Source organism: Arvicola amphibius, chromosome 8 (assembly GCF_903992535.2).
Source record: "Arvicola amphibius chromosome 8, mArvAmp1.2, whole genome shotgun sequence".
NCBI classification, from domain to species: domain Eukaryota; kingdom Metazoa; phylum Chordata; class Mammalia; order Rodentia; family Cricetidae; genus Arvicola; species Arvicola amphibius.
In genome coordinates this window covers 101,934,904-101,953,845 of record NC_052054.1, presented here as the reverse complement: position 1 = coordinate 101,953,845, position 18,942 = coordinate 101,934,904, and the positions used below count along the sequence as shown (strand labels likewise).

At 50.2% G+C, this 18,942-nt stretch overlaps 1 protein-coding gene across 1 annotated transcript in view; it reads right to left on the bottom strand.

Moving 5' to 3' along the window:
- The window catches only part of Iqca1 (IQ motif containing with AAA domain 1), a 120,376-nt gene that overhangs the window by 19,015 nt on the left and 82,419 nt on the right, over positions 1–18,942 (bottom strand). The window contains exons 14-18 of the mRNA XM_042055621.1: positions 14,377–14,484; positions 11,039–11,238; positions 10,308–10,468; positions 9,846–9,958; positions 387–527 (exon numbers count right to left, since the gene is read on the bottom strand). Coding sequence (XP_041911555.1) covers positions 387–527; positions 9,846–9,958; positions 10,308–10,468; positions 11,039–11,238; positions 14,377–14,484 — 723 coding nt within the window. The remainder of the gene's footprint in view (positions 1–386; positions 528–9,845; positions 9,959–10,307; positions 10,469–11,038; positions 11,239–14,376; positions 14,485–18,942) is intronic.

Sequence of the window (18,942 nt, the reverse complement as noted above, 5' to 3'; positions counted from 1 at the left end):
AGGGGTGTTTGCTCTTTTTCCCTGTGTCACTACTGGAGTATCCCTGGCACGCCTCAAGGAAGGCAGGCCCTCAGGTCACCTGGAAGTGTGTCTGTCCCCTGTCCCCTTGCACGGATCATCTGTGCACTTTGCATCTCTGTTGCCTCCACCCCGCCACAGGCCTGTCTTAATGGACACATTCCTGTATTCGTGCCCAGAGCCCCTGCCTGGTTTGGTTTGTAATAAACCCTGGGTTTCATCGGAAAGTGAATGGGAACGGGGGCCACGTGTCTTAGTCGCGGCCTATTCACAGTTCCCAGGTTTCATTCAAGTCTGCTTGCTACCGGAAAACAGTTTCATCAGGGGCTCCCAATGATGCCTATTTGTTCGTGGCTGTTCACCTGTACCTTTGTGACGGGGCTCCCCTGCAGGACGGTGGCTCTGAGCCTTGCTAGAGCAACAGGGCTTCATGGCAGAGTTGGGACCTGGACTAAACCAAGGCATGCGAATAATTGCCACACACCTAACAATTTCTTCAAAGCGCCCACCTAGTAGTGGAGTTCAAGTATTTTTGCAACAATTTGAGCTTTGTGTGAAATTGTGGTGGCTAAAGGCAATACCAGCTCCATACAGAGCTGGGAACTCTTATTTATACATTTCTTGAAATATCGTTGACGAACATCGTTTGGCAGCAGGTGGGATTTCAAACCCAGTCATTTGTTCAATGGCTGACAGAAAAGTCACTAGGGGCTTGATGGCGGGGTCTGTCCCCTGGTATTCTATGCGATATTGGAAAGTAGATTATGGACCTTCAATGACAAAGCAGATGTTGACTGAACTTGATCCAACACCTGTGTCAGATGCATCGGCGTGCCCCAACACCCTAAGATCCAGCACAGTTGAAGAGATATTCGGCTTTTAGACGCTGTGCCATAGAGTTCGAGAATTCAAGTCTTATTTAAAAATCCCTGACCTCAAGTGGTGTGGAGCGTCACTGAGGACAGTCTAGCGGTGAGCAGAGGAACAGCTTTGGACCAGACACAGAGCAGGGACACTGCACACATTGGAAGCCAGTGCGTGCACACAGTCATCACCGTCTGAACCCTGCACCCTTCCCAGGGTTTCACCATGCATCCAATGTCCTCAACTCGTATCGCACAAAGTGTGTCCCATACCAAACACCCTATTTATAGACAGGAATATGAGAGTCAGAGATGACCCGAGCTACGCAGCTGCAAATGGCAGAAGCAGGACAGGGCCAGGTTGATGTAGACACGAACAGGCTATGCCGTGTTATCCCTAGCTGCCCTGTACCCAAGGACATGGGCAGCTCCAGAGTCCCTGCCTCAGAGGAGAGAAGCAGGGGCCCTGGAGGGTGAATGCATGGAGGATAGAGACCCAAACACTCTGCTCATTCCCACAAAACCAGCTCTTTCTCAATAGACATTACCACCGCGACTGAGCCTCCAACCTGTAACCACTGAATCTGAAAGCAACTCCATTTTATGGGGGCTTAATTTTTGCCTTGTTTCCTGTGGTTTATTTTTGTCATTAGGTATTTCTCTTTTCTTCGAGAGTTTGATTGCTAGAGAAAAGGGAATAAAAAACTCAATCAAGGGGAGGAGTAGATGGCTCAGTCTAGGAAAGCATTTGCTGTGCAGGCCTGAGGACATGGGGTTGGGTCCTCAGAGCCCAGGTTCAAAGCTTGTCATAGCCGTGCAATGTCGGTAACCCCAGTGCTGGAGCTAGAGACAGAAGGATCCCCTGGGGATTGCTGGCTAACCAGACTAGCCAAAGCAGTCCAGATTAGCTTCAGTGTGAGAGACCTTGCATCAAAAAAACAAGGTAGCAAGTGAATGAAGAAGACAATCATTACTGACCTCTGACCTCCATACCACAGACAGGTAGTAAGTTCACACAACACACACATCACACACTTCTGTCTATGCTGGTAACGGACTAAAACAGTTTGTTCTATGTTCTGGTCTGGCCCGGCCCTTCCATGAAGCTCCCCTCTCTCCAATCACCAAGTCCATTCATTGCCAGTGGTCCCTGAATTGTCACAGCCACTCCCTTCAGCTCTGGTGCAGCTTTGCAAGGCTGCTAGTGAGGGTAAGTGGCTGAAAAAAATTCTCAAAACAATTATCTAGGAGTGACCCGCACAAACCAAGCCACCGGCCTGGCAGCTATCACCTTTGCGGTGGATACACGCCACAAGACAAAGGGATACCCTCTCTGCTTCTCTTGTCCTCCTCTATGGCCTTTTATTTAATAAAGCAGTGCCCAGAGATGTCAAGCAAGCTTATTTCATGACTCTCCAGCTTCATATCTTCGAGTCTCAAGGGGAAGGTCATGAACGTACTTGCAGGTGGAGGGTTGGAGCCAGCGATCTATTATGTTGAGGTACCAAGATCTTGGCTGGGGTGGTGAGGGCTCAGAGAAGACAACCTTGGAGGGAGATGAGGTAGGAGGTGGGTGGAGCAAAGGAGAGAGGACTACCACAATGGGACACTGTGACACTGTGAGAGTCTAGGAGTTGACTCCCTGGTGGGCAGACAGCGACAGGGGTCATTGCTAGGCAATAGAAGTGGCAAATCTCAAGATGGCCAACTTCCTCCCTCAATATTCTGACTGAATCAGAAGCCCTCGTCAGCCTAAAACAAAGGCCTTGTGGGCTTTTGCCTCACAAGTGCCCCCGACCCCGGCACAACAGTTCTGGAACAATCAACCATCCTTCCTTTCTTCAAGCTGATCTACCCTAAACTAGGGGCAGGGTGACTCTTCAGGGGTTTTCAGACCCCCAGCCCTCAAGAAGAGCCTGACCAATTTCGGCTTCTCGGGTCGCCCTCTGCAGGGCCTTCTCTCTGTGTGTGCACGCTGCGTGTGTGTTTCCTCACCCCCAGCAAGCACTATTCCCTGCCGGTGAGTCTGGCTGAGGTGCAGGTTTTTCTGCTGCCACTGTTGTGGTTCCGATCTTTCCTGCCTTTTCCTCCCTTAACTGGCAGAGAAAAGGAACCCAACCAAGACCCCTAGACTGTGTCACTTTGGGGACTCTTCTTGGATTTCTTCTGAAGACTGTATCAACTGGACACTGGGCAAACATGCCTGCCAAGGAGAGGCTCTCCACCGGGCAGAGCTCCGGAGCATAGACTGGCACAGACTATGCTTGAATCTTGAATCTGCCAATTCCACAGCCATCTTCATACATTTCCCATCTTTACAAACCCCTCCCTGCCAGTCACAGACATGGGAAGAGTCTCTGGCTCTGAGCACTGGCCCATGGACTGTCGTGCAGGCTGCCTATTCTCCAAACAGGAAATTATTTCTCTGACATCATAACATGAGGGACTGTCATTCATGGTTCTAACTTTATTTTGAACATAGAGATGACTTCTGACCCACCTAAGACCTACTGGTACTTAGATGGGCATTTTGGGGGCACATGCTTGATATTCCCTTAGAATGACTTCTGGGGAGAGAGGGCATGGTGGAAGTCACACATAGGTTGTGTGGGTTTGAAGTCATAGTCTCTTGGAGGGTCTACCTGTCTACACCCACCCACCTCCAGTGAACAGGTAAGGACCACAAAGGGACTAAAAGCTGTAAACTCTGGGCCACTAATCTATCATCTGTTAAAAGTGTGGCTTGTGGACCTTTACCCAGGTCCTTATACTCTTTCAAAGCTTTGTCACAAAAGTGGCCAGACTCTGACTAGGCCAGCATAGGACTAATGTGTTAGGTTTGCTTCCAGCATGGCTGTGGATAAGGCCTCTGGTATGGCAGTTAGGATGAATAATGGCCACTTAGGTCACCTCGCAAAAACTGAAAGTGGTGGCTTGAATAAGAATAACCCCATAGGCTCATATATTTGAATGTTTAGTCATTAGGGAGTGATGCTATTTGAGAAGGACTGGAAGAGTTAGCAGACGTGGCCTTGCTGGAGAGACTGTGTCCCTGGGGGTGGGCTTTGAGGTTTCACAGTCCCACACCAGGGCCAGTCTCTTTCTTCCAAGTTCTTTTTAACTTTCCTTGTTGCCCATCAGGTCCAGGTTAGCATTTAGCCTTAGATGGAGTTTATTACCCCCTTTGGGCTTCATTCCCAAGCAACCTAACTCTGGGAAGAACCAGGCCTAGGGTGCCAGGGCCACTACTGGTCTCTCAGTGGCCACAGTCACTGCGTGAGCCCATTTGTATAATAAGGCCGGCTCTTTACAAGATCCCGCAGATATCGGAAGTGGTGCAAAGTGCTAGACATCTGTCTTCATGTCCTCTCTGTACCCTTCACTATCCTAAGGGGTCAGACTCACTCATCAGTATACAGGCCTGTTGATCACCCAAAAGTATATTGTCAGATGGTGGGGATGCACGCATTTAGTCCCAGCAGTCAAAAAGCAGAGACAGGCGAATTTCTGAGAGTTCCAGGATAGCCAGGGCTACACAAAGAAACCTTGTCTTGAAAAACATAACAAACAGGGGAGGGGGAGAAGAAGAAGAAGAAGAAGAGAAGAGGAAGAGGAAGAAGACGAGGAGGAGGTAGGAAAAGAAGAAGGAGGAAGAGGAGGAGGAGGAAGAAGAAGAGGAAGAAGAGGAGGGGAGAGAAGAGAGGCAGGAGAGGAGGAGGAAAAAGAAAGAATGAGGAAGAGGAGGAGGAGGAAGAGGAGGAAAGAAAAAAGAAGAAGAGAAGAAAAAAGAAGAAAGAAGAAGAAGAAGAAGAAGAAGAAGAAGAAGAAGAAGAAGAAGAAGAAGAAGAAGAAGAAGAAGAAGAGGAGGAGATATTTATTTTGCCCAAGATAACAATCCAGGCCTGACTTGGACAGTTGCCTGCTAGAACACTTATATTTCTTCCACCCCACCCTTGCAATTTTCTACGAACTTCATCATGGGGCCAGTGAGCCATCATATGGCAGGACATCGTGCAAGAGGACCCTGGCCTCCGCAGCCCAGGAGTCTGTGGAGGAAGCCGACCATGTCGAACCCACCAAGTACAAGGCCAGGCTGTTTCCACCCAAGAAGAAAAGCTTTTAAAGCCACCGCGGTGATCACCAAACCGTAGCCGGTTCCTCTCCCTCATCAGTCAGTGGAGCAGACTGGCCACTTGGCTTAGCACTGGCTCCTTCAGCTTGAGCTGGTGAGGCCTGGACGGCTGGGTCTCATCTCTGTTATTTCCACGTCTAAGAAGCTGACAGCCATGGTTACTGGAGGCTCTATCTGCCTGTACTCTTGTGAGTGGAGGCTCTGTGGACCAACAATAAGGACTCGGGTCTGCTATTCCATACTTATGTGTATGTTATTACTAACCAAAAAATGGATTTGACACTTTGTTAATGAAAAATGCTATCTTTTGCCCTTTTAATTTTCATGCAGCTATGGAGAAGCTTCATTTAAATTATACAGATAGTTTGAGGTCATGGCCAATTAAATGTAATTGAACCTCTGGAAGTCATGTGGGATAGTTCACTCTGCGACCAGCAGAGGGCTCTTCAGTCCTATCAAATATCAATGTTTCTGTCAATGACTAAGAGGGAGCGTCATGAAAACAAGGTGTCCTCACTGAGTTCTGTGATTCTTCCGAGCACACTGTTCAATGGTTACCACAGGCATCAGACCTCAGGACACACCGTCTGACCTGTCAAAACATGCTTACGTCATATGTGTTACAGACACGAGCCCTGGACGTGTTAGGATTCTCTCCCACATGATAGGCAGAACTTTAGGAAAACAAAACCCAACTAATGCTGCCTCAGTTTACCAAGCTGGAAAGGACCGCTCACGCCCATTCCTCCACCCACTTGCTCTTTATTCCGTGAGCACTGGCAGAGCATTCGCTATTGGCTGAAGGGAGGGGACCTTTGATGGCAGGGACCCCCTCACTGCCTGCAGGGATACGGTATCCTGAGTCTGTGTGCGAGGTGTGCTGGGCCATGCTGGAGAGGAACAGGAGGGTTCAGGTTATTGGAGGTTCACATTCTTTACTAACTAGGGGTCCATTTGAACAGGATGTGAAGACATTTTCTCCTGCACACCCACGATTTCAGCATTCTATTGTTAATTGTGGTCGTCTTTTGCCATCTTTTATACAGTCTGTGGAACGATTTCGAGTCCTAGCAAGGGGCTAACTTAGTTTTGAAACTGTAAATGATAACCAACAACAGAGCAGAAGTATCCTAAAACTGATGAAAAGGAGGTAAACTGAGGAAGGGGAGAGGAGAAGGACTAGGGGTTCAGTGACTCGTGAGGAAGGCTTCTGATGGGCAGTGTGTTGGGGGGCAGGGCAGCGCTGACAGGAACGGACACAATGATGCTGTTAACTGTAAGGGGAGAGGTCAGGATGGAGTGTTGTGTTCACACGTGTGAGGATATTGTGTTAAAAGTCCCATTCCGCCTTTAATCCCAGCACTCGGGAGGCAGAGGCAGGCAGATCTCTGTGAGTTCGAGGCCAGCCTGGTCTACAAGAGCTAGTTCAGGACAGGCTCTAAAAAAAAAAAAAAGCTGCAGAGAACCCTGTCTCGAAAAACCAAAAAAAAAAAAAAAAAAAAAGTCCATTCCTTCCAGTCCACGCCCTTCTGTACATTGGATGAAGGGCCCTCTCCACGCACACTAATGTTGGAGCATCTTGTGAAGAACAGGGTATATATAGGCTGAATACTCAGGCACTCTTAAGTCTCCAGGGCAGGTTGAACTGCAGTTAATGGCCCCATCAACCCCGCCCCCCTAAGTGTTTCCAGGGTGGAGAAGCATCCTTCCGTGCTTGTGGTGTCTAAGCCTGGCCACAGATCACTCACTCCTCCATGTACAGCATCAGCAGCCTTCAATCCCGCACTCGGGGCTTAGTGTCCACTGTGTTCCCTCACACTCTCCCCACAGTGCAGGGTGCCCATGGTCTGATGTGCTCTCTCTCTTCTGGCCCTGCTTGTCCTTAGAGGGCAGTCAAAACTACCATCTCCCCAGAGAAACTGGTCTTCTTCCTTCTTTCTTCCTTCCTTCCTCTCAGAGCTGGAGAACCACCCCACCTACGTGACTCTGGTGATCAAGGGACCTTACCTTTCCTTTTCTTTTTTCTAGTTACAATGTTCCCCAATTGGTGGGGGGATTTTCCACATGGTTCCATCTGAGCTCCTTTTGGAGTGTTCTCCGCTTTGACTCTATCCTCCCAGGATTAATGCTGAAGACTCAGAGAGTGTAATATAATAAGATATCTCTCTGGCTACCCAGACGCCCACCACTAACAGGCATGATGAGGATATAGTGTGCTGAGTCCTGGACCCACATTCACACTGTGGGATGCTGATGTTGGGGGTCCGTATGTGCGCGGGAAGGAATACAGTGAACTTGCCACACTCCTGCTTAAACCTGCCACTGGCTTTCAAACTGCTATGAATAAAGTGTGTGTGCAGGAAAAGGTATAGGTATTTCTCTGGACCCCATCCCTAAATTCTGAAACCACCTTCATCGTGCTATGGGAGTACCCTGGCCTTCATACAGACACCCTTATAGGATTGCTGCTCAGTGTCCAGGCCCTTGGTGTTCACACCTGAACAGTGCATATAAACTGCTTAGTGTGTGCCTCACTTCTGGTTGGATGTCTCCCAAAACCCCTTTTGGTATCCCTGCCTCTGATTGACTGTCATAAGAAGCCAGAGAGACGTGTGCCTGTGGATTCCAGCGTAATGGCCTCTCTGCCCACACATATTTATTCAGGGATCATCATATACCAATCAACCAATGTTTTGTTCTTTCTGACTGCTTAAAAACAGAAATGCATTGGCTTATACTCTGGGGGCTGCAAGTCTGAGATCAAGGCATCCGCAGAGTTGGGTCTGCCCTAGGACTCCCTCATGTCGTTGCTTCTGTCCCCTTGGGTTTTCTTTGGCTCCCTGAAGACGAAAGTTTCTCCCTGTGCCTCCCCACCTTCTAACCCTCAGTTCTTCCTGCCTACACCAGGAGCCGGAGGGACCGTGACAGTGTTCCAATTGTTGAACTGATCGTATGAGGAATTTCTAGAATTTCCTAAAGGCAACACCTTCTTGTCTTCATCTTACAGATAATCTGAAGTAGCTTGTTCCCATTTACACTGAATGCGTCTTAATGGAGACCCCCTCCCTCTGCTACTCTGCGTAAAATACAAGAGTCCTTCAGGAGCAATGGCCACAAAATGGGCTTGAATCTATGGTTATGAAGCAAACCAGAGGTTTGTTTTCCTACCCTGCTTTGGGGGTGCCATGGGAGACTGAGTGCCCCCCACTGGCCGCAAGAGCATGCACAGGTTCCTAGCAGTTGCAGCTTCTCCCCAGAGATTCAGGCGTAGGGATTAGTCTCAGGAAGCATGATGGGTAATAAGGCCCTTCTGTATTCATCTCCAGCAAACCCCACAGAGCCAGCCTTGCTGCCCTTGAGCCACGGCCTGGGTCCTAGATTCAACAATGACCCATACCCTCCCACTTCCTGGGGTCCTAGTGAGCACACACCCTCTGGCTTCCTGCCCTTGGCTCCTAATCCTGCCTTCCTCTGGTTAATTAAATGCAGATAACTATGTCAGCCATGCCAGGGCACAGTGGCCTCTTGGAGCGGTCTTTAATTGATGACTCCCACTCCTGAGACTTCTGGATCTTTCATTAATCAGCTACATACATGACGAAGGTGACGCTTAATGAGGTGTGTGTCAGGCTCCCGACACCAAGGGGCCTAGGTGGATGATGTGGCTGGCTACATTTTAATAGCCGCCCGTCTAGCACTTCCTGTCCGCGTAACATTGGGTTGTGATTGTTCTAGTAAGTGCAATGGTTGTTTATCTGTTATCAAGACAAGGGCTCTCACTTTCCTAGCGGGAGAGCCTGCCAAGGCTCGGTCACTGGCTGTGCCCAGAGTCACAACAGCGCCGTGTGTGATCGTGAAGAGACCCAGGCACAAGTTGTGTTCATAACTCAGTTATGAATGGTGGAGGTGCCGGCTGGACTTCGAGGGACACAAAGCAGCACTGTAACCCCGGTAACCATCTGCTTTCTTATTGGTGACGGAGGTATTGGGGCAGTGTCTACATCACAGGGCGTTGTGAGGAGAAATACCCGTCCTGGTTTTATTTCTGTTGCAGTGATAAAATATCTGGAGTAAAACCAGCGTTGCAGTGGGCTGGTCGGAGTTTAGCTCAGTGATAGAGCGTTTACCTTAGCAAGCACAAGGCCCTAGGATCTCGGCTCCAGGGGAGGGGGCAACATAGGCTGGAACGGTCTGTTTGCCTTACACTTCCAGGCTTCAGTCTATCACCGCAGGAAAGTCAAGGCAGAGACTTCAAATAGCTAGTCACCTCACATTCAGCCCAGAGCAGAGGGGAATGAATATCTCTCTCTCGCTCGCTTGCTTATGTTCAGCTCAATTTCTTTATTCAGGACTCCCTACCTAGGGAATGGTGCTGCCCACAGTGGACTGTATCTTTCTACATCAATTAGCAACCGAGACAATCCCCACAGACCAATCTGATCTGGATAATTCCTCTTTGAGACTCTCTCCAGGTGATTCTAGGTTGTGTCAAATTGACAATTTTAACCAGCACACATTCAGAACAATGTGCCCAAGAGGGGCTGGGGAAATGCGGATTGCTTTGCAGTTCATGAGTAACAAGGATTCGCATCCAGGATATACAAAAATTCTGACAAACCAAGGAGCCAATATGGAAGGTAGGGCCGTGAGGGAGCTGGTAAGATGCTCAGTTGGGAAAGTGCTTGTTGAATACGTGGGAAGAGTCAAGCCTCATCCCCAGTGGGGTACTCATTCGAGACAGCTGGGCATTGGTGTGTGCTTAATTCTAGGGGCTGGGGAGGTAGAGACAGGCAGATTCTGGTGCCTTGCCGGCCAGAGCCAGATCAGCCTACCTGGTGAGTCCAGACCAGTGAGAGACCCTGTCTCCGTCTCCTCCAACGAGGTGGCATCTGAAGAATGACACCCAAGGTTGACCTCTGGCTGTCGCATGCATTCTGAACACGTCCTGCATGCTTACCCCTCACTCACACATGTGCATCCGACACACATGCAAACACAAACACACACCCACTCGCCCATCTATCCACCCAAAGCAGGCCAGGCCCTGAAGAGATATGTCATAAGAGGAGTCATCTGAGCAGAGCACATTAGATAGGCGTCCTGTGACTGGAAGCGTTGTGCCATAGGGTTCCTTTGCGACTCACGAAAGAGGAGAGAGCAACATCCCCTAAGGGTCCTATGGCGAGAGCTGGCTGGCTGAGGGAACGAAGCCCATTCCTGACCACTCATCTGAGATCTACTGGGCCAGCATTCCTAGGAGGGGCTCACTTCTATCTACGTTTCCTTGACACTACCTTCCCCGTTTCTTATAGCTCTGAAAGGCAGGTTCAGCCCAGTGCCCAACCTGGATAGTGTGTGCAGCCATACTGGTTACTACACTCCAAGCTGACAGGCAGGGGATGACCGCAAGGTCCTCAGCCAAGTCAAAAATTACATCTTGTAAAATCCTCATAGCCTAATAAAAGATTCCTATCAGAGTTCTTTAAGGTTCATTCCTTTTGGTGATGGGGCCCAAAGGGGCTGTTAAGAACTTAACTAAGGTCACAGAGCTGGCAGTGCGTTGGGTCCTCTGAGATGCTGTCTGTGACCCTGTGTCATCCTTGTCTGTTAGCTTCCTGCACTTTCCTCCTCTTCAGACCTGCTGGGAGAGCCAGCGCTGAGAGGGAAACGGAGCAGGGTAATTTATACCACATGAGAAGCAATCTACACACAGATCCCACACTGATGAGCCGAGGAAGTCAAATGCGGGTCTGAGTTTCCAGGATACGTGCAGGGCATTCAGCAAGGAACCCCGTGGCCGCAGGAGTCAGGGGCTTGGCGGCACGGTAGGGGGTGTTTAAGCTTCGAAGAAGCTGTTTCTAATTGTGTGATGCCCAGCCAGATGTGAGAATGAGTTAATTTATGGGGGGGGGGGAGGGGAGAAAACAGGAGTACAACACAAAACGTGTCAGCTGGTCTAGAAGAATGACCTGCAGGAACGGAGTGTCACTTGGACTCGAAAGAGGAGCCCTGGCACGGCACGTACCTTGAAAACCAAGTGTAGCATCATCTGCAGGCCGGTTTTGCCGGGGTACTTCCCCGCGATGTTGGAAGCAGACAAGTTGAAGAGGGTAGCTCCCGTTTCTGTGCAGATGGCGTGGACCAGCATTTTCTTCCCCACCCCTGGAGGCCCGGCCAACAGCAGCGACTTCACCAAGGGGGCTTTCTCGTGCACTTCTGGGGACCCTGGAAAAGACAGAGGCCGATGCTGCTGGATGCTGCCAAGAAAGCCAGAGGTCCTCATTCTGCTAGCGGGCCTCAGGCTGTGGCTGCATTGTATGAAGGGATCTCTGGCCATGATGAATGCGAGGAAATCATGTCAAGTCCAAGGCTCACTTTCTGCCCCATTGGGCTCTGGGGCCTCTGGGGTCCTCCAGGCCAGCTTCTCTTCTCTGGTTCTGCAGGAGCCTTCCTGCAATAGCTTACCCAAGCTCTCTCTCTCTCTCTCTCTCTCTCTCTCTCTCTCTCTCTCTCTCTCTCTCTCTGTGTGTGTGTGTGTGTGTAATGGTTGTGGGGTTTCTCTGTCAAGAGCTTCACTAAATCCTCTGACAGTTTGGGAATGGAATGCAGAGAGACAGACAATGAGATTGGCTGACACTTGTTCATTTCCTCTGGAACCTTCTTTTCTCCTATGTATTGAAGCCTATGAGACGGGGTGTGTGTGTGGGGGGGGGGAAGGCCAAGGGTGGGAGGCAAAGCCGAGAGGTGTTTCTCCTGAGCTGGCCCCAGGCTGTCAGGAGCAGAGGTTATCTGGCACTTGGCCGTGAAGCAACTTGGATTATTGTTGTTGCTGCCTCCCGATCTCATCCACAGTCCTACACCTCAGGCCAGGTGCTCTCCAACATGGGGGCTGGGGGTAGCAGAACAGAGTGGGCACTCAGGAGGTACAAGGTACACAGAACTCAGTGCTGGTCAGTATGGCGAGGGGAGCAGCTGTCCTTGAGGGACTCTGGTTTTAGTGACTCTGGGTGTCCATGTCTTGGCCGTTAATGTGGGAATATAATGACAACAACAATAATCATAAAATCTGAGACAGGATCTCACCAGGATGGGACTGAGCCTCAGGTGTTCCTGCCATGGGAGGCAAAGGGTGCTGGGAACCTCAAGATCCACGGGTGCTGGAGAAGCTGAAATTAAGGTCGGGGCCTCAGCTGGACTCTGGGAGAAGGGGGCATACGTGCTGGACTTTGGGGGAGGACCCAGGAGCAGTGTGCGAGGAAGGTCAGAGTGACAGGGCACAGAGGCTAACCAGGTAGGTCTTGGGGGCGCTGTGTACATTTTGATTGGTGAGGTGACTGGGAAAGACAGTGATGGGACAGGTGGGGAGACTGGTGACAGATGTTGGGTGTCTGAAAGGTGAGTGGGAATTGTAGGCTTGCCAAGGGTGCTGGCTGGGGCAGGGGTGGGAGAGTCTGGGAAGGGGCGGCAGAGGGAAAGGACGGTGTGGAGGACGGAATCTGGGGAAGGGGCAGAAGGAGAGTTTGGGAAAGATGTACCAGATGCGCAGGTAGGATGTTGCCTTTTGAGGGAGGGGCCACCTAGACCACGCAGAGGTGAAGGGGGAGTTCAGGGAAGGTCTCTGTGGTTGGGGTTCAGCAGGGAGCCAGGGGGCCTCACAGGCCGGGCAACTGCAGCTCTTTCTGACATCCTTAGGGAGTGGCCTAGAGAGTCAGGACACTTCCGGCTTTGGGCTTAGGGCCTGTCTAAGGTCTGGAGGGCTGCAGGGTAGCAGGAGGGATGGGATTCTAGGCCCTGACCATCTGGAGATGGAGGGCTCTGGAGGGTAGGTGACCATAGGAACAAATCCAGATCTACCCGGCAAAGTGCCCTCCCCAGCACCCTCAGCCTCTTCTCTGGATCCCCCGACTCGATTAGACACGTCCTGGGATTTCTCTTCTACCCTGGGGGAATCTATGGAACTTCAAACCGAGTTCTAGTCACTTAGGCCAGATGTGGAAAGTGGCCTCTGTGGACTTCTGCCGTGGCTGCCACTGACGTGACCTGAACGACCAGTGCTCTCTAAGGCCTTGCCTGGTTCCTTTGTAACAGGACACCACTTTCCACATGAGGCTTCCCCAGGACTGTGGGGAGACAAGGGGCAGCTTTGGGAATTGTGCCGGCAGCAGCCGACATTCAACAGCCCCGAAGGCATATCTGTGCACACAGCTCATCTGCCCTGCTCGTGTCTGCATTCTTGACAGGTGACATCAAACTCTCTCAGGAGAACAAGCTCTCCAGCTGACTCTGTGACCAGGAGGCCTTGGCAGCTGTTGATGACAGCCAGGGATGGGGGTGGTGTGGGGTGAGGGGTGGGGATGGGAGGGTCCTCCACGACAAAGGGGTCGGGGTGGTAGAGGAGGCGGGTTGTCTCCTCAAGGGAGGTTTTAGAAGGAGAATAGAAAACCAAGCATGCCAGGGTCCTGCAAACCAAGGGGACACATGTGCACACCCACCGGCGCACTGTGTTTTCTGTCTCCCACTATATTATAACAAGGTGTGAGGCTCAATGTACTTTATTAAGTTGGTCCCGCGAATATTACATATCGAGTTTGTTGACATTAAATCGTGTTCTCCAATATGTTATATTTGTACGGGATACAATATGAAATATAGAACCTGTATATTTATATGGCCCTCCAATTACATTTACTACTAGTGATGTAATGTCAGGAGGGACGAGAGGCTTTCTTGCCAACAGACTTAAGGTCTGAAGTCAAAGCGGGACAGTAATTGAAGCAGGTGAAACAGCCGCAATTTCCAGTTTCAGAGCCGTGGGCAGAGCCCCACTGTTCGGGGTTCTGCCCTCCCAAGGCAGTCACCAACCAGAGGGAAGGAAGACCGACTCCATGCCTTCCTGCATCCTTAGGCACGCCCTAGAGAGGTGTCTGAAGCACGTGATGGAACTCTTCCTTGGTGAGAAGGGACATTGGGGAAGATCAGGAGAGCCTCGGGGAAAGACTGAATACACAGGAAAGACATTCCACTAATTTCAGGGACGTGTTATCTCCTCAGGATGCAGTCACAGAAGGCACCGTGTGAAGGCACACTGCCGCCCTAGCCCTTGGGCTCCGCTGACTGACTTCAAAGAGGCCACCTGTCTCCAGTGGACTGCCATACTGCAAACTTTACCCAAAGATGGCCCAGAAACACTCTTCCCAGCAGGCCCTTCTCTGATGGGCATGTTGGCGACGTACTATGGAAGCAAGACAAGGCTTCATAATCTCGGGTGGGAAAGCAAAATGTCCTTTTGGGGTCAAACAGGAAACACTATCAAAGCAAGAAGGGAGACTGCTGCCTCAGCTTGTAGGAACGGCCAGTCCTTACCCAAAGGCAGGATCCCGTACAGTGTGATGAGTTGTTTGACATCCAGGAGGGACGGCATGGGCTCTACGGCTACCTGGCGCAGAGTGGTCCCCAGGTAGCTGTACTCACCTGGGGAGGAAGGAAACCTGGATGAGCGAATGGGAAACCAAGCTGGTCTGGAAAGGAAGGATCAGAGAACACAGATGCAACACGGAAGAGCCATGTGGAGGACACATCTGGCCTAGTCATATTCTTGACATAGCCCACAGCCATCTGAGAGGAAAGCCTTGATCAAGAATTGCCCAGATTAGACTGACCTGTGAGCTTCTCTATGGGGGGGATTGTCTAGACGGATATAGGAAGACTCAGTCCACAGTGGGCAGCACCATCCCTAGGCAGGTGGTTCTGGGCTCTATTAGGAAGCCAGCTAAACATGGATGAGTAAGGGAACGAAAGCCAGAGGAGCGAGGCGGCAAGAGGTCTTCCTCCAGGAGTGGTTCCCGCTTGGAGTTCCTGCCCTGACATCTGTCAATGGGATGAACTGTGATCTGGAAGTGTAAACCAAATAATCTCTTTCCTCCCCGAGTTGCTAATGGTCCCAGCTGCAGAACGAACCCAGGATGCCTTCTCATAGATAAGGTTTGAAGAGAAACTAGGCAAGAAAGCATAGTGGTGCCAGAAGTAATAAAAGGCAAATTACGCTAACGGCTACAATAATCTCTCACGGAAAAAAATGCCGGCCGCTTAGCATGTCCCATGCCCGATGTGATCCTCAGCATTGCCCCTCATAGTCACCATAAAGAGAGAGAAAAAGGCATCGTGTTGTTTGAAGTGAGATAAAGTTTTGAGTGACAAAGGAGCTAAAATATTGCAGGTTTTGCTTGAGATGCTAAGAGATTATTCCTTAAATTGTCAAAGTCCCACGATAAATTATTTAAGAGCCATGCGCAATGTGGGCCCGAGCAGTGCAGTGTGAGAGGAAGGGTCTGAGACTAATTTAGGATAAATAGAAACATCTCCTGTTGGGGGCAATATTAATTTACATTTTTATCATTTTTAAAGGGTTACCAAAGGAATAATACGGAAATAAATCTCTACAGGTTTAATTAAAGATATCAAAGGGCTTAATTGTAACTAGCCATAAATCTGGAGTGTTATTTTCTAACTCATTTAGATAAGGTCACCAAGAAAATTAGTTTGGCTGTCTCCATTTGTCACGAGGATGGACCTTTATGTACCGCTATGATTCCTGTGATCTGCTTCTGAATTCGCGGTGAAAATACTCCCGGAAGGAGACAGGGTATTTGATTGTCCACCCAGATGCTTTTTCCTACTTCAGGTCCTCATTGACCCCGGTGAGTGTGTGTGTGTGTGTGTGTGTGTGTGTGTGTGTGTGTGTGTGCGTGCGTGTGACAGACGCAGCGTGCACACTCCTTTGTGTGAAATGCCAAAGACACCCAATGCCTACAGCATTTCCAAACGTGAGGAAAATTAGAGCTACCATTGGGAGACTGGCTGCTGTCTTGCGCAGGGCAGCCATCCAAACCCTCGGCCTGAAAACAAGAAGTCCTTGGCAAGGACGACGGTATGGGTTGGCGGAATGAGTGATAGTGGACACTTGCATTACGGATCTGGAGACTCCTGCGTTTTAACAAGCAGGTAATAAATAGCAGAATGGTTAATTTAGCCTCTACCAGGAGGGAAAGAGACCCTGTAGCAACCGTTAAATCTAGTGCTGACTGCCAGTAAACACGACACAAGAAGGGCCGTGAAAGTGACCTCAATTTTCTTGCTTATGTAAATCCATATTAATATCCAGGCGGACCATATTTTCTGGAACCTAGCAGATTTTATTTAAACAAATTATATGAAATTAAATTAGTGGGTGTTGGTTCTGATAGAGAGAAGGGTCCAGCTAGCCCGGGCTGTTTGCCAAGTTATGAGCCTCACTCTGAAAGCATGCCTCTGTGTTTTATGATTGCCCGGAATGGGAGCCATTATCCCTCCCCATCTCCATAGTCAGAGCCTAGAAGGTTCTGGATCTTCTGCATAAGCACCAGGTCTTCCAGAAGGGAGAGAAAAGGTGAAAGCCAGGAGAAAGGGTAGTTAGGCAAAGGACGTGAAATGGGGCTAGGAAATGCAGGACAGCTGAAAGAAAAGAAGCCTGGCATGCACGGAGGGCTGAACTGAGTACTGGTGCAATCTGGGTGTTGGAGTCTTTAAGCCCAGCTTCTCACCACATGACCTTACCTGTAAGGGGAGGGGGCCCGTGAAGATGCTTTTAGAAAATGGGACCACCACGTGGCCTGAAAATGTCCTTATGGTAATGGAAGAATTGGATACAGAGAAAGACGTGCCTGGAGGGAGGATGGGACCCAGAGAGGAAGGTGCAGGAGGGGCAAATCTGTGCTTCCACACATCAGAAGCAGGGGGGACGCGTGGAGGGTGCTTTCCTCACAGCCTCAGGAGGAACCCACCCCACCACACCTCAACCTCAGACTTTCAGTCTGCAGAACTGAGAGTCCATCAGTTTCCACGGTTTAAGCTGCCAGGCGTGCGATCCCTGTTAAAACAGACGTACCAGGCAGGTACAGAGCAAGCAAAGTAAAGAGAAGCCACATGGAAGAGCACAGCAGAAAGCAACCAGAAACACACAGTACCCTGGAAATCAAAACAAAATCAGCTACTTGTGTTTCCGTTCTTTTCAATATAGAAATAATAAAGGAATGAAGGATGGAGCAGTTTATCAAAATACCCGTGTGTGTGTGTGTGTGTGTGTGTGTGTGTGTGTGTGCGCGCACATTTGGAGGCCAGAGGTCAATCTCTGTTGCTTCTCAGAAGCTTTCCACCTCGGTGTTGAGACAGGGTCTCTCACTGGCCTGGAGCTCAGTAGGTGAGTAGTAAGGATTGTTGACCATTGAGCGCCAGGGAGCCACCTGTCTCTACTCCCCCAACACTAAGAAGGCACCACCATACCCAACTCCTTGTCTATGGGATCCAGGGACAGAAGTGAGGTCCGCACGCTAACTGATCTATCTATATTCTTAAAGGAATCCTTCCGGGACAGGGGTGAGGGCACTCAGGAGCATCTATGAACATAAACAGTGGTCTTTGGCACATCACCGACATTGGCTAACTCACCCCTGTCACGCATAGTGGGATCTGTTTGTGGTGTGATTGTCTATGGACAAGCCTAGTGTTACATAGTTACAGGGTTAAGGTCCAGCTATAGTGATGCATATTGAGAATTTCTGGAAATGCTGAAGAACTACACTTGTGTTTGGTGTGAGATCCCCAGCTTCCAAAAAGAGTACAAACACCAAGTGACTCAAGACATCTCCAGGTGAACACTTGCAAGACCATGCTTGTGTGCCGTGTTGGCATACTCCGGGCTTTTGGGACCGGAGTTTTAGAAGCTCGTGGAATCTTCCAAGTTTCAGCAGAGGTGATGAGCACCGAGGAGAATGTGACCTGGCAGGAAGAGAGCTTTGGTCCATTTCTCATCAAGCGCAGCAGCTGTTAAGCCATGGTGTGCCAAGACCACTCTGGAGAGTATTGAGTTGTCTGTAGGTGGCGGGATCTCTTCATGCTCTGAGTAAATGTGGTGTAGGAGAGGGGTGTGGGCACGCTGAAGACACCAGCCCTTCTCATGCTACCTCCCTGAGTCCACCAATGAAGGTGACAACAGCTTTGGCAGAGGACTAACAGCAGCAGCGGCTAATGAAGGGCTGAGAACTGGGGGTGTGACTCACGCAGTGTTGACATTCATGCATTGGGGCTGCTGTTATGGCGATTTCCACTCCACAGTAGCAGGAATGAAGGCACTGGAAGATCCAGGAAAGGAGAGGGATGCTGAAAGGCTGGGGTGGGCTAGCTTTGCCTATCCCGATCAAGGGTCCCAAGCACTGAACACCCAGCCTTAACCCTGTGGTAAAGGAGTCGAAGTGCCCACAATACTTTACACACAGGAACCTGGAGCCTCCTGCTCCCTAGGAGTGGGGTCTGGGCTCTTCAAGATGAGTGTGTTTGAACAGCATTGACCATGCAGTGGCTGCAAAGCCAAATTAAATGTTTTGTTTCTTGTGAACCTGAAATCTGGCCAGGAGCCTGCTACTAAACTTCTGGGTACAGGGTCAGTGCTTGGAGCTGAGCATCTGGGCAGGGGCAGAGCTGAGAGCGTGGAGGGGGGCAGCCCTGACCTGCTGTGGTGTGGGTGACGTCTGGAATATAAAGGGGGCTAATGTGAGAGAGGAGCTGCAAACCACAGGGCTCCAAAAGCTGGCTTCAGGTCCTAGCATCGCTGAGCACTGTGTCCCTGGTCTTTGGAATGTGCAGGCTGTGCAGCCTTGCTGTGTCCGAGGTCCTTGCTCTCTCCTGCCCTGCATGCAGGAAAATCAGGGCTCCGAGATGGTATCTCTCATAGGGCATGAGTCACCCAGGGTCAGCTGGGGGCCACCTCTGTCTAAAAAATGCTAAAGAAACCAAGATAAGAAAATCAAAACCAGTGATCCAGAGGACGAGCGAGAGCTGATCATTTTCACTGACTGTTTCTGGATGAGATCAGATACGAGCTGGCTGAGCGATGCT